Source organism: Acanthochromis polyacanthus, chromosome 3 (genome assembly GCF_021347895.1).
Source record: "Acanthochromis polyacanthus isolate Apoly-LR-REF ecotype Palm Island chromosome 3, KAUST_Apoly_ChrSc, whole genome shotgun sequence".
In the NCBI taxonomy this organism is placed as follows: Eukaryota; Metazoa; Chordata; class Actinopteri; family Pomacentridae; genus Acanthochromis; species Acanthochromis polyacanthus.
In genome coordinates this window covers 841,560-857,026 of record NC_067115.1, presented here as the reverse complement: position 1 = coordinate 857,026, position 15,467 = coordinate 841,560, and the positions used below count along the sequence as shown (strand labels likewise).

The 15,467-nt window shown below is 45.0% G+C and overlaps 1 protein-coding gene across 15 annotated transcripts; it reads right to left on the bottom strand.

Annotated features, from left to right (window-relative positions):
• Positions 1 to 1,292: 1,292 nt before the first annotated feature.
• On the bottom strand, positions 1,293 to 12,495 carry LOC110965241 (sodium/calcium exchanger 1-like). 15 transcript variants are annotated; one of them, XM_051946285.1, is made up of 10 exons: positions 10,964 to 12,495; positions 8,429 to 8,535; positions 6,334 to 6,354; positions 6,210 to 6,227; positions 6,112 to 6,126; positions 4,651 to 4,719; positions 3,873 to 4,000; positions 2,986 to 3,085; positions 2,628 to 2,903; positions 1,293 to 1,851 (listed from the first exon to the last, which is right to left on the bottom strand). In XM_051946285.1, exons 1-10 carry the CDS (start codon positions 12,478 to 12,480, stop codon positions 1,475 to 1,477), a joined length of 2,628 nt encoding a protein of 875 aa, XP_051802245.1. In that variant the 5' UTR covers positions 12,481 to 12,495; the 3' UTR covers positions 1,293 to 1,474. The 15 variants fall into 15 exon arrangements, with proteins under 15 accessions (XP_051802245.1, XP_051802246.1, XP_051802252.1 ...); XM_051946286.1 differs by lacking the exon at positions 6,112 to 6,126 and having other exon boundaries at positions 4,651 to 4,722; positions 6,174 to 6,227; XM_051946292.1 differs by lacking the exons at positions 4,651 to 4,719; positions 6,112 to 6,126 and adding an exon at positions 5,236 to 5,240 and having other exon boundaries at positions 3,873 to 3,998.
• Between the last annotated feature and the right edge of the window lie 2,972 nt (positions 12,496 to 15,467).

Below are 15,467 nucleotides of genomic sequence, written 5' to 3'. Positions count from 1 at the left end.
TGACGAACACTGAGGACGACACGTCACACTGCACTTTAATAGTTGAAGGAAAAACACTGCATTCTGTTTACATCATCCAAACATCCAATCAGATCACAGAACATCATTTTGTCCACACCTCTTACTCTTCCACCAGCATCTGTAGGAAAGAGTCCAAACACCTCATACGGCTTCGATTCGTTCTCAAATCTAGAACTCAAACTTGGTGCAGATATGACCGATGGCTGCAGTCAGAAGTGCTGCAGGTTCTCAGAAGTTCTGCTGTGGTTCCACGTCCACACACTGAAATCAGAGAGCTGTACACGGATGGAAGGTTCAGGTGAAGTGTTTATATTACAGGTACACAGGACAGTCGAGACTCTGATGCTCAGCAACCAGAGAACAGTCCAGAGAACAACAGAATGAGGGTTCCACAAGAACTTTTAGAACCCCACTGAAGATGTTTGGAAGCTGTCAGAACAGGAAGTACCACATAGATGGAATATTTACAGTCAAGAACAAGCTATCACCACAGCTACATTTCCAACAACTGTTAAGAACCTTTTAGAACCCTCAATCATCAATTTAAATCTTTAGTGAAAATACAGGAACTCAGCAGAACATTACAGGCTCATCCAGACTCTGAGGGTACCTTTAGAAATCCACCAACTGTCAGGAGCCTGATAGACATTTTAGACAGGAACCTCAGAGAACCATGAGTTCATGCAAAGAAGCTGACACATTATGTAGGAACCAACTGGAGCCTTCAGAAATCCATCGACCATCAGGAACTTCTTAGAACCTTTATTCATTCATCTAAATCTAAGACTCTTAGAAAACTCATGAAAGGTGTTTAGAACCTGTTAGACCTTTAAAGACCTCAAACAACGACACAGTTTGGACATTTAGACAAACTCCAGCTGTCAGATCATCAAAGATTCACCAGTAGTTCATCCGAGCTTTACAGAACTTCAGAAAGCTACCAGAACCAGTACGTTTCCATCACAGTCAGGAACCTAGAAGCTAGTGGAATCTCTGAACTAAGCAGAGGCAAGAATCTTAGAGAACCAATTTAAGTCTAGAAATCCATCAGCTCTCAGGAATCTGCTGAACTTTTTAAGTGTTGATCTAAAATTCAAAAAACTTCAGGAACTCAGCAGAACCAGTTTATCCAAACCCACAGGTAACCTGTAGAAATCCATCAGGACTCTGAAGAAGCTGCAGAATTCTTCAGGAATCTCTGAAACCTTTAGAAAAGATCAAAAATGTTTAAAACCTTTTAAATAACCTAAAATAACTACATAGTCGATCAGAACATGTATGTGCCGTATTAAGAAACCTGTCATCAGAACCTTTGGGGATCACCAAGTGTCAGGCCCTGTTACAACCTTTAGACTAAAACACATAATAGGAACCTGTTAGTACATGCAGGAACCTAATCCACCACTACCAATCAGAACCCATTAGAACCTCTGGAGCAGTCCGAAGCAGAACACTAGAAGCCCTCTACGTGACAGTAGGCCTCCAGCGAGGAGAAGATGATATACATTAACCACAGGCTGAAGAACAGGCAGGTGGTAAGGGTCTTGGGCACCCGGGGGCCTCCGAGCTCCCCGCCAATCTCGGGTCGGCGGCGGTAGATGAGGACGGCGATGCAGATGAAGGCAAAGATGGTGAAGAGTGTGACAGAGAAGGCCAGTGTGCCCGGGTCCACCTTGAACTCTTCACCCTTGATGTAGTGGTAGATGGCGGCGATGGACCAGGCCACACCGATACCCAGGAAGACGTTGACAGCGTTACTTCCTGTGACGTTGCCAATGGAGGCGTCAGCATATTGGTCCTGGATGGCTGCCACCTTACTGGCAAAGGTGTCTGTCAGAGAGAGGATGATACGATGAAGAGCAGACTTACTGATTGTGTTCGTCCTCCTCACAGATGACCCTGATGATGTCACTGTGATGTCATCAGAGTGATTTCAACAAGAGCGCAGAGACAACAGACATGAATTCTATAAACGAGGTGTGGAGAAGTCTGACAACTAGTTTTAAAGACCTGGAACTAGCTGTAAAAGTCCAGAAAAGGTCTGAAGGCTAGTTGTAGAAGTCTATAGCTAGTTGTAAAGGTCAGCAACCCTTTGTAGATGTCTGGACCAGTTGTGAAGGTCCTAAGACTAGCTGTAGATGTCTAAAACCAGGAAAAGAGACTTGGACTAGTAAAGGTCTGATTACCAGTTGTAAAGTTCTTGAGAGTAATTGTAAAGGTCAACAACCCTTTGTAGATGCATGGAACTAGTTGTGAAGGCCCTAAGACTCGTTGTAGATGTCTAGAACTAGTTGTAAAGGTCAGATTACCAGTATTAAACTTCTTGGGAGTAGTTGTAAAGGTCTGATTGCTTGTTCTGAAGTTCTTAGGAGTAAAGGTCTGCGACGGAACACTCAAAGTCTCCAAGGAGACAGAATCAGAATCAGCTTCAATGGCCAACTACGTACACAACATACAAGGAATTTGGTTCTGTTGGTGTCACCCTAGGAATATGGAAGAGAGTAATAAAAATACAGAATCTATAGAAAGAGGAACAGTGTCAAAAAATGCTAGTAATAAAATTAAATGTAACACAATATATGCAGTGAACTGGGTTTGGTTCAGACCTGGTACTGAAGTGCCCAAAGCGACGAACACCACCGCAGTGACGGAGTCTTTGAGGCCAACGGTGCAACCAAAATGGGACGCCAGGTCTCCAATCACTGCCGTCAGGATCCCGATGACGGAGATGGAAACGACGAAGCAGGCCCAGCCGTTCCAGTAGTCGGTGGGAGGAACGAAGGCAAACAGAAGCTTCCAGAAGACGGTGAGGAAGTGCATGACGTAGTCAAAAAAGGAGGGCACCTTCTCCTCACCACATTCGTCATCGTCATCATCGTCACCTGGAGAGCAGACAGCCAGGAGTCAACACCACTGACAGCTCAGCAGAGGTTTACCTGTAGGCTGCTTCAGGGGGGATGCTACCGGAGCTGACGGTGATGGCCTCCACAAACTGCTCCCTCCAGCTGTTGGTCCCGATCAGCAGAGCCAGGTTGGTCTTCTTGATGAGCTTATCCACTGTGCTCTGAAACACAACCAACCACAGAAAGCAAGTTCAACCACCTGCTGACCAGACAGCCAATCACCTCTGGTCAGCTGACCAATGAAGGATCACTGACAGTGTTCAGGCTGATCCCTCTGAAAAATGTTATGACAGTAAAAAGAACTGGACAAAGACTCAGACTGCATCCACACGAACACATTTATTTCAACACAATCTTAATCCAGACAAAGGATTTAGCTCCATTTCAGAAATAATCTGTACTAACGCACCAAAACTACATCCTGAGACCCTTACAACTAGTCCCACAACTCTACAACTAGTCCCAGACCTCTACAACTAGTTCCCAGACCTCTACAACTAGTCCCACAACTCTACAACTAGTCCCAGACCTCTACAACTAGTCCCACAACTCTACAACTAGTCCCAGACCTCTACAACTAGTTCCCAGACCTCTACAACTAGTCCCACGACTCTACAACTAGTCCCAGACCTCTACAACTAGTTCCCAGACCTCTACAACTAGTCCCACGACTCTACAACTAGTCCCAGACCTCTACAACTAGTCCCACAACTCTACAACTAGTCCTCAGACCTCTACAACTAGTCCCAGACCTCTACAACTAGTCCCAGACCTCTACAACTAGTCCTCAGACCTCTACAACTAGTCCTCAGACCTCTACAACTAGTCCCAGACCTCTACAACTAGTCCCACAACTGTACAACTAGTCCTCAGACCTCTACAACTAGTCCCCAGACCTCTACAACTAGTCCCAGACCTCTACAACTATACACGACAAAGACTTCCCACCTTGAACTCATAGGATTCCTCGATGATGACCTCCAGTTTGACGTGCTCTCCCAGCGTCGGTCGGCCCATCTCGGCAATCCGACGCTCCTCCTCCTCCTTCTTGGTCAGCACCTCCTCAGCTCCATCCTCTTAAGGACAGTTTGGGTACTGTTAGCTTCAGGGTCAACAGGAAAACGTAGGAAAAGGAATCGGCACAATAACAGATGGACTGCAGGATATATGGATGGTAGATGATAGATGACAAACTGAAGGACTGAAGAACTGAACCATGTGAACTCGGAGCAGTTTCTGGATGTGTTTTACTTTACTTCTGTCTCATTTTAACTCACTGTGGTTCATTTTTCAATCTAGAGTCATGCAGCTCTGTAGAAAAAGAACAACACGATTAAGCCGACTCAGCTGAGACCAACAGGGAAGCATTCAGAAAGTTTCAGGCTGAACTGCAGGCAGTGTTTCCTCAGAGAGACTGAGAGGAAAACTAATAAATAAATGCAGCAGAAACAGAGAACAGAGGAGCAGGTTGTTGGAGATCCATTCAGCATGGAGGAACATCTACAGAAGATGAGCAGAGTAGAGAGGAAACATGGAGATAGAAAAACATCTACAGGACGAGTAGATGAGACACAAAATGACATAAGACAATATAACAGCAGCACACAAAACAATGAAGAAGAGGCACAAAATAATATAAACGAGACACAATATGACAAAAATGACACACAAAACGAACAAAATGAGACAAAACAACAAAACGAGACAGAATGAGTTTTAGCAGCACCTGTGATGCTGATGAAGGTGGAGGCGGCAGGATGCTCTCGTCCCTGAACCTTCCTGTAGACGTCTCTACCTGAACAGGTGAACACAAAATGAAAGCAGAAGCATCACATAGATAACACCTGCAGCAACATGCATGCTGGGAGTTGAAATTAATGAAGGTTTCACGTAGTTTTGACTTTCTGTCGGAGCGGCAGATGTTTGGATGGTCGATGGGAGAGTTTAGTGTCGATCCAGTCAGAAGAGCAGCCGTGTTTCCATCAACGGATTTTGAAGTATTTCTGTTGAAACCTAAAACAACCTAAATCTGATGTGAAACAACCAAAATTAAAAGTAAACTAACACAAAAACATGTGATTCAAAACAACCAGAAAGGCATAAAATGACCAAACCATGATGGTCTCTAAGGTTGTTTTAGCAGTTAGCAAACAGATGGTTCAGTTTCTGTTTCTCTTCTAATTAATAGTAATAAACAGACTCTAGCACCACCTTCTGACCACTGAGTTAATTAATCTTAAAGCAGCTAAAGGAAACAGAATACCTCTTGTTTACTCTTTCTACATCTGTTTTTGTGGTGGTTCAGAGCCACCTCGTCTCACAGCATTCTGGGAACACGACTACTGTCCGGACTGGACTGAATGTTACTGCAGAAACCAGATGTTTCCAGATGTTCTCAGGTTGGACAGAGCATCACAGACAGGCTCTCAGTTCGTCCGATCATTTCACACCAGTGCAGTAAACATGAGGCAGCAGCAGGTTAGCTTAGCTTAGCAGAAAGATTGGAAACTGGTGAAAACAGCTAGCATGACTCCGTCCAGCAGCAAACACACAAAATGACCAAAATGAGACATATAACAAGACAGAAATGGAAAAAAAACAGACACAAAACAACAAAAACAAGATACAAAATGACAAAAACCAGAGACAAAACAACAAAAACGAGACACAAAAATGACAAAAATGAGGCAAAAAATTACAAAAAGGGGACACATGACAAAAACCAGACACGAATTGACTAAAACCAGGCACGAAATGACAAAAAACAAGACACAAAATGACCAAAACAAAACAAAACACAGAGTTACCAAAACGAGACACAAAATGACATAAAGGATTCACAAAATAACAATAATGAGACACAAAATGACAAAAATGCGACAAAACGACAAAAACAAGACAGAAAATGACCAGAAACAAAATAGGACACACAGCTGTGAAGCTCACTGAGGAACATGCTCATTTTGTTTGATCTGGACAGAACCTCAGCTGGACGTTCTGCTGGAAGCCGTGATTTCACTGAGACCTGAAGGGTCGGTTTGGGAGGTTTTCATGAGGTGCTTTTTAGTGATAAATGAGTCGGATGAGAAGCTCCATTAAAGCACTGCTTCACTGCGATCAAACATGTCGTTGCTTTAAGCGTCGAAACACTGAAAGCAAACATCTGGACCTGCAGGAGGCGTCTTACCGCACAGCTGTTTGTCTATCAGAGAGTCAGACAGAAAGCATCAGTTAGAACCAGCGGGGAAAGCTCCAGAGCAACAGAGCTGAGAGAAGGTCTCCTACCTGTCTTCACGAATCCACCTGGAGGTCAGAACACAGCAAAGTCAGGGCTTTGGTTTCATGATCAAACATTCTGCAGATAAATCAGGAAGCTGAAGACACACAAATGAAAGTTAAAGTAGCTCACCGGCTTCTTGAAGCAACACAGCTGAAGAAGAAAAACAGACAAGAAGCAGAAGAGCACAGAGAGGTGAAATCAAATCCGACCCGAACCGTCCTCAGACCGGACGTCAGACCGACCAACACAGAACCACAAACACCAAGGGTTGCTGTTAGTCCACGTGTTCAGGACAGAACGTTAATAAGAAACAGAATGGTGACGAGTGGGTTTAGCCACCGTCCAGACCGGAAGGTGTCCAGACCTGAAGGTGTCCAGACCATCCAACCAGCTTCAACCCAACCAACCAGGCCCGATCTGTCCAAAACTGTCCAAAGGTCTCCAGATCTGCATTAGAAAGTCCATGAAGTCCAATCCGTCCTAAAGCAACCAAACTGTCCTGAATAGGTTCAACCAGACTAACCAGCTGGTTATTATTTATTTCTTATTCTCGTTTTATATACCTGTATATATTTCACATCTAATTTTTTTAAATCTATGGACCATCTTTGTGTCCTTAATAAAGCTGAATGAATGAATGAATAACCAGACCTACGTACTGTAACTAAGTCCCAATGAGTCCAAACCCAGCTGACCACCTCCAGATCTCCCACAAGTCCAACAAATCGTCTAAAGTTGAAGTCTCAGCCATCCAATCATATCTAGACCTGCTGAAACACGTCAAAACCGACCAATTCAACCTCCGCTAACCTTCTGCTAACATCTGCTAACCAGCCGCTAACCCTCTGCAAACTATCTGCTAACCATGTGCTAACCTCCAGTAACCATCTGCTAACCCTCTGCTAATATCTGCTAACCCTTTGCTAGCCATCTGCTAACATCTGCTAACCCTCTGCTAACATCTGCTAACCCTTTGCTAACCATCTGCTAACCATCTGCTAGCCCTCTGCTAACCATCTACTAACTTCTGCTAACTATCTGCTAAACCTCTGCTAACCTCCACTAACCATCTGCTAACCATCTACTAACCAGTCCACGCACTCCAACCCATCAAACAGCATCATGAAGGCAGAGGAAGAAGACAATGGCAGCGAGAGTGAAGCCAACAGACAGGTAAAGGAGTGAGGTCATCGGCAGGCGTGAGGTCACACCTGTCCATCTCCTGTTCCAGTTGGGCTCCTGCAGCTCCAGGTAGAAGGTGGCCTTCTTATCGTACTCCTCATGGTCGACTATTCTAACCGCTATGGTCTTCCTGTGGGGGTCAGGGGTCAGGGGTCATGCGTTAGTTCACAGCACACATAGACAGGCCGCCGTCGTTACGGCAACACAGGGTGACGCGGAGTCACCTGCTGGCAGAGAGGAGGGGCCAACTCTGAGGTTAAAGTCCCCTGGTTTTATGAGACACAGAGCTTCTATCCCTCTATAGCAGAATGGTCTGACTGTAGCTCATCATCGTAGAACAGTCTGTAATAGAATGGTCTGACTGTAGCTCATCATCGTAGAACAGTCTGTAATAGAATGGTCTGACTGTAGCTCATCATCATAGAACAGTCTGTAATAGAATGGTCTGACTGTAGCTCATCATCATAGAACAGTCTGTAATAGAATGGTCTGACTGTAGCTCATCATCGTAGAACAGTCTGTAATAGAATGGTCTGACTGTAGCTCATCATCGTAGAACAGTCTGTAATAGAATGGTCTGACTGTAGCTCATCATCGTAGAACAGTCTGTAATAGAATGGTCTGACTGTAGCTCATCATCATAGAACAGTCTGTAATAGAATGGTCTGACTGTAGCTCATCATCGTAGAACAGTCTGTAATAGAATGGTCTGACTGTAGCTCATCATCATAGAACAGTCTGTAATAGAATGGTCTGACTGTAGCTCATCATCATAGAACAGTCTGTAATAGAATGGTCTGACTGTAGCTCATCATCATAGAACAGTCTGTAGTAGAATGGTACTGAGGCGCAGTCAGACCGTTCCACACCAGAGAATGGTCTGACCATCACCACCAGTTAACCAGCTAAGAACTAATCCAAATAAAACTTGTTCAGGTTCGACTTTGACCGTCAGAGCGGCTGATTGGTTGAAGTGAGTCAAGATCACGACAGGTGGTTAGTGATATGGGCGGGGCCACACCAACAGGACACGCCTCCACACCTTTCCTCTGGGTCATCTCCAACAGCTGGGGCTCCCCAAGTTCTAGGAAGAAGTTCTTGTTTTTCTCGTACTCCTCGTCATCGATTATATTGATCCGAATGGTTTTCCTGAAATAGAAACAAAAGCAGAGAAGAAGAAGGAGAGGAAGAAGAGAAAAGGAGAGCAAGAAGAAGAAGGAGAGGAGGAAGAAGTAGAAGAGGAAAAAGAAGAAGAAGAGGAAGTGTGCAGAGGTGTGGTGAAGCTCAGACAGGTAAGTTCAGGTGAAGGTGAGAAGCTGCAGAAGAACATTTGGGAGAACCAGCAGAAATCTCTGGTAGATTTAGAGGAAGTTCAGAAGCTGATGAAGATCTGAGGTTTGATCTTAAACCAGTAGACGATCATCTGAAGGTTCAGATCTTCAGTGGGATCAGAGCAGAATGAGTCTCAGCAGGAGGAAGTGTGATTTTTAAAAGCATCTGATAGATGAAGATTTCCTTCAGAAGGTTGAGCTGCAGGCTGGTGGATGAAGTTCTTCACGAGGAGCTTCTTTATTCTTTAATGTTTTCAGGCAGGTTTCTGCAGCTTTTACTGATGGAACATTTATTATCAGTATTTAATAGAAACCTCCAAAACACCAAAAACCATCTCAACCAGAACCTTCCTCCTGGTTCTGGTTCTCCAGGAACAAAACATCCAGAGTTTCAGGTTGAAATGCAGGCAGAGGAAACCCAATCAAACAAATACAACAGAAACGAGAACAGAGGATCAGAGAGAAAGTTTTTAGAGTGTTAACATGGAATTCATGTTCAAAGACACAAAACAACACAAAAACAACAAAAATGAGACACAAAGCGACAAAAACGAGACATGAAACAATGAAAGTTATTCAAAATGTCAAAAATGAGATTGAAAATGATTTTAAACTGGTTTTGAGTAATTTTTTGATAATTGTGGACATATCTTTCCATTTTAAACCGGCTTTGAGTAGTTTTATCTATATATTTTTAATAATTATGAACAAATTTTTACATGTTAGACTGGTCTTTAGTCAATTTTTTGATAGCTTTGGATATCTAATAATATAATAATAATAATATAATATAATATAATATAATCTATGATCTGTGGAGGCTGGGCTGCTGCTGCTGGTGAGGATCTAAAGCCTCCAGATGTTTGTGCAGCAGTAGATCAGATAAACGTGGCGTCCTTCCAGCAGTGACACTAACCGGCTGCACGGTGTGGTTTTATGGGCCGACGCTGAGCAGAACCGACACCAGAGGGCCTAATAAGGAAGAGCAGCCACATGTTTATCTGGACAGAGGACATCCAAACGTCTTCAGCCAAAACTGGAAGCAGGAACCCAGGAGTCACTGCGACTGTTCCTCAACGTCACGAACACGAGTTTAGAGGTCGACACCGAGAACGGGCGGCAGCAGGCACTAGTTCAGGAGAATGAACTTATTCACTGTTTACCAGCCCGTTAATATTCTGGATTGTTCAGAAATCAAGGAAAAAGAATTTAAACATGTTCTCATTAATATTCTCATGAAGTGAAAATGTTTCCACAGCAGCTGATGAAGAGTTTCAGTTTTTAATTGTATTTTATAAAAACTGTTGTAAGAATTTAGCTGCATCACAATAATCTAATAAATCTAATTTAAGCACATTTTTTTTGACCATGTTGTGTCTTATTCTTGACATTTTGAGTTTCATTTTGTTGTCTTGTGTCGTTTTTGTCGTTTTGTCTCATTTTGTGTCTCATTTTTGTTGTTTTGCATCTTATTTTTGTTCTTTTCTGTGTTGTTTTGTGTCTTTTGATAATTAATTCCATGTTCACGGCCTCTAAAAACGTTCTCTCTGCTCCTCTGTTCACTGTTTCTGAGCCATGTTTATTTCATTGTGATATGTTTGCTGTTTTTGTCTCTTTGCGGTGGTTTCATCTCCTCACCCTGTAGATGTTTTTCTGTTTCCAGACTTTTGGTCTGAACTAAACCCTTCACCTTAAGATGACCTGGATGACTGAGAACCTTCACAGACACGTTTCCAGACTTTTCCTCTCTGCTCTGCTCATCATCTGTAGATGTTCCTCCATGCTGGATGGATCTCCAACAACCTGCTCCTCTGTTCTCTGGTTCTGCTGCTTTTATTTCATTGTTTTTCCTCTCAGTCTCTCTGAGGAAACACTGCCTGCAGTTCATCCTGGAACTCTGAATGTTTTAGTCTCATCTGAGTCAGTCCTGGAGAACCAGAACCAGGAGGAGGAAGGTTCTGGTTCTAGAGGATCTGCTGCATGTTTCATTTTTAGAGGATGTTTAAATGAATGAAAAAAGTGATTCTGATGAATCGTCTCAGGTGATGCATTCAAGGACTGTCCAAAAGTTGAAAATCTAACAATTCTTCCTGTGGACAAACGGTGTGATTTTGGTGATTTTTAAATCCCTTTAAATCCATCAGAAGGTTAAGATGTGACATTTCATCATCTGTGATTTAAAATAGAAAGACTGAAACCCAGAATGTCTTGCAGAGTGATCAGAGTTTCATGAAGATTCTACTTACAAGATCTCATCGTTCTCAAACTCCAGGACTCCATGTGTGTCCTCAAAGTCCTCGCCGCCTCCTTTAGCCGTCCCCTCCGTGGTCTTGTATGGCACCACCACGACACCTCGAGCTCCAGAGGTCCTCACGACCTTCACCTCCATCACCCCAACGCTCTCGCTCACCGCTACCACCGGCTCCTCGAACGTGAAGATGCCGGCGTGGTCGTCATCGAAGATGGTGACAGTGGCCGTGCACGGCAAACCCAGACCTGCCAGGGCGTCCACGTGCTTGTCCTCCGACACGACCTTCACGTTGCTGAGGTGAACCAGGAAATGCTCGTCCTCCTCAAAGATGTCATCATCGATGATGTCGATGCAGATCTCCTTCTCGGTCTCGCCGGGTTTGAACACCACGGTCCCTTCGGTGAACCGGTAGTCCGAGCCGGCATTGGCGGTGCCATCTTGAGTCCGGTAATCCACGGCCACAGTGCTGGTCAGGTCTCCACCACGACGCACCACGTTCAGCAACATGCTGCCACAGTTCTCCAGACACTGGTAGGTCCCAGGGTCGAAGAACACCTTGGAGGAGAAGTCGTTGGCCGACACCTCAGAGCTCAGGTCGAACTGAGTGGCTCTCTTGGCCTGGTCAGCGGCGTGTTTCTTCAGGACGTTTCCTGCTCCGGTCATGATCCTGGTGGCCTGGCAGCGATAAAAAGCCCGACTCTTCTGCTGCTGTGTTAAAACCTGGTAGTTGGTGAGTTCCATCAGCTGCTCCATCTCCTTCTCCGGATGCTTCTGCTTCAGCTCCTTCAAGATCCGGGCCACCTCTCTGCGGGACTCCTCCTCATCCAGCTCCTTCTCCTCAAACCCTGCCTCCCCATCCAGGAATTCCTCGCCGTGGGAGTTGAGCATTTTACCGTCCATTTCGATGTCGATCTTTGAGGGCAGCTCTGGCTCCCCCTCAGTTTCGATGATCATTCCCTTCTGCTTCCCCGCTCTGTATCGCTTGTACATATACTTGTAGAAGAGCAGCCTGCGGTCGGCCACGTAAGCGAATCCGACGCAAAGCGGGAAGAAGAAGAGCGTGAGAAGCCCCTCCCATATCTGAACAACCCCCGGAGAGATGACAGCGAGGATCAGGTAGAGCCAGATGTAGGCGAAGACGCTCCAGGTGGCGGTGACGAAGAACACCCGCAGGTGCTTCACCTTCCGGGTCTCTCCTTCAGGGATGACGGACACGCAGAGGCCAATGATGACGAACATGTTGAAGGCGGCACTTCCTACGATGGTGTTGGGACCGAGCTCACCGGCGTTGAAGTTGTGACCACAGACTTCCACGACTGACAGGAGGATTTCCGGGGCGGACGAACCCAGCGCCATCAGGGTCAGGTTGGACACCGTCTCATTCCAAATGCGCACCGTCGTGGTGACCTTCTCCCCGTTCGGCTTCTTGATGGTGATCCGCCTCTCCTGCGACGTGATGACCTCAATGGACGCCATGAAGCGGTCAGCGATGATGGACACGCCCAGGAACATGTACACCAGCCCCACAAAGTAGATGGTGGCTCTGGCGAGGCGGTCAGTGAAGGCCGGGTTGTCGGGTTTCCACACCGGCAGGATGACGCCCTCGATGCAGTCGGTGCTGCCACCACATTTGGTGCGGTTGGTCAGCGTGGTGTTGGAGCTTCCTGCTGCTGGACATGGAAACTCTGAGGAGAAGATGGACAGCAGGAGAAGCAGCTGATAGGTGGAGAACCTGGAGATCATGGTGACACTTCAAACCTGCAACACACAGAGCAGAACATGAGAACTTGCATCAGACCAACTCCGGTTCACAGAGGACTTCCTGTTAGAGCGGTTCTTCACCAGAACAGAACATACTTTAGAACCCACATTACTGTTTATCTTCAGTGTTAACAGACTGTAGGGAAAAGAAAATGGGCGTGTTTCCTGGATGGATCTAACTTTGGTGCTGAAACATCGAAGCTTTTTGTCTCTTTAAAGCAGAACGTGGAACCTTCCATTACCAATTCTTCGTTATAGATTTGACATTTGAGTGAAAACGTGAGCATCTTTGTTCTGCAGATGTTCTGGTGGACCTCACTGGTCTCAGAAGTTTCCGTCCTGAAGACTAAAGTCCTACATCAGGATCAATTTATTGTTTCTGGAGGAACAGATCACCTGGAAACTCCCCCGCGTTCTCACAGCTTTGGACTGGTCCGACCTGACGTTGCTGGGTCTGACGGCTTTAACGTTTACTCAACGTTTACTGGGAGGCCAAACTAACTGACACCATGTCAACTGATAAAACTGCAGCAGAGACACAAAACAGCAACAAACAGAGACAAACAACCACAAAGACACACAAAAAAGAGCAGAAAGAGACACAAACGAACACAAAGAGACACACAATGAACACAAACGGATTCGATACAAACAGATAAAGCCACCACAGGGACAGACAGAAGGTCTAGTAGACGTAAAACAACCACAAAGAGACACAAACTAATCAAAAGAGACACACAAAGACCACAAATAAATAAATAAATGAATAGGCTGCAAAGACGCAAAAAAGAATCAAACTGACTGGACGATGCTGAAGAGGCTGCTGTTCAAACTGACAACACAAAGTTTAAACTTTTATCAAGGTTCTCCAAAAACTCACTAAAAACCCAAAGCAGTCAGAAAAACTTTCTTGAAGAGGGTTCCTAAAAGAACTTTTTCTTGCTCGGGACCTTATAGCAGCATTTATGATGATGGTTTGATGGTTCTGTTGGGTTTCTAAAGAATGTTTGTTAAAATGGTTCCTTAAAGAACCTTCATGGAACTCTAAATGTTTTCGTAAAGAACCATTTCTGGTTCCAGTGAGAACCTTTACTGTTCTAAGTGAGGAGGGACAGGGCCGTTTGACCTGTCTGTCCAACACCAATTGGAAACCAGCTAAAGACCAGTTCAGAACCAAAAAAACAGTCCCAAACCAGTGTAAAACCAGTCAATAAACGGTCTAAAAAGGCTCTTAAACCAGTGTAAAACCAGTCTAAAAGTAGTCTAATAAGAGTCTAAAACCATTTTAAAAACCAGTTTAAAACAAAGTCCAAAACCAATCCAAGAAAAACATAAAAGCGGTCTATAACCAGTATATAGCCAGTCTAAAACCAATGTAAAATCAGTGTAAACCAGTATAAACTGGTGTGGAATCGAGCAGCACAAAGAGTCTGTGAGGCTGAAAGCAGCAGTGGAATGACATCAACAAGACAGAGCAAAGATGAGAACAGAACTTTGTGGAGTCGGTTCTGTCCTGTTCTGTTCTTTTCTATGTGGTTCTGTCCTGTTCTGTGTGGTTCTGCTGCTCAGAGATGAACAGGATTTCCCTCCACAGTTCCACTGGAGCAGTTCTCTGGTTCTGATCAGTTAAACAGGTTTGATCATCAATGATGGAATCAATCAGGTGGTTCTTCAGAAAGCCCTCAAACAGGAGATCAATAATCTATGGATGATCAAACAGACATATTTCCATCTAAACAGGTTCTGATGGTTCCACGCAGTGATTTTAGTCTCTTCTGTGTCATAATAGAACCTGACATCTGAACAAACACACAGTTTCATCTGATTTAAAACTTCTCCTAGAGAGTCCATCTCCCTGCTGACAGAAAACAGAACAGACTCCAGAGGAACCAGACGAGGATCTATTAGAAAAGAAGAGAACCTACCGTAACACAGAGGAACCAGACGAGGATCTATCAGAGCAGAACCACCAGCAGAGTTTTCATGTCGGAGAACAAACACTGACTGAAGCCAGAGAGACGAGAGAGAGAGCTGCAGCCTGAGAATGGAAACACTGGAGGGAGTGGAAGATCTGCATCACCATCATCATCATCATCATCATCATCATCGTCATCATCATCATCGTCATCATCACCATCATCATGACTACAGACCACTAGCTCTGACATCTGTGGTCATGACGTCCTTCTAGAGGTGTTGAGCCACCTGAGGACCACGTAGGACCACACTAGGACCATAGTAGAACCACAGTAGGACCTTAGTAGGACCACAGTAGGACCATAGTAGGACCACAGCAGGACCATAGCAGGACCACGGTAGGACCACAGTAGGACCACAGTAGGACCACAGTAGGACCACAGTAGGACCACAGTAGGACCATAGTAGGATCTTAGTAGGACCTTAGTAGGACCATAGTAGGACCACAGAAGGACCACAGTAGGACCACAGTAGGACCACAGTAGGACCATAGTAGGACCTTAGTAGGACCTTAGTAGGACCATAGTAGGACCACAGTAGGACCATAGTAGGACCTTAGTAGGACCATAGTAGGACCACAGCAGGACCATAGTAGGACCACAGCAGGACCATAGTAGGACCACGGTAGGACCATAGTAGGACCACAGTAGGACCACAGTAGGACCACAGTAGGACCATAGTAGGACCACAGTAGGACCACAGTAGGACCACAGTAGGACCATAGTAGAATCTTAGTAGGACCTTAGTAGGACCATAGTAGG

Bases quoted from the DNA above. Each gene is read 5' to 3' on its own strand.
- LOC110965241 (XM_051946286.1), bottom strand. From the start codon at position 12,480: ATGTTCCTGGGCGTGTCCATCATCGCTGACCGCTTCATGGCGTCCATT. The intron at 4,001-4,650 runs GTGCTGCTAAAA...ACTGTCCTTAAG, and splicing joins CACCTTCATCAGCATCACAG to AGGATGGAGCTGAGGAGGTG. The intron at 1,852-2,627 runs GTCTGAACCAAA...TCTCTCTGACAG, and splicing joins TTTGGGCACTTCAGTACCAG to ACACCTTTGCCAGTAAGGTG.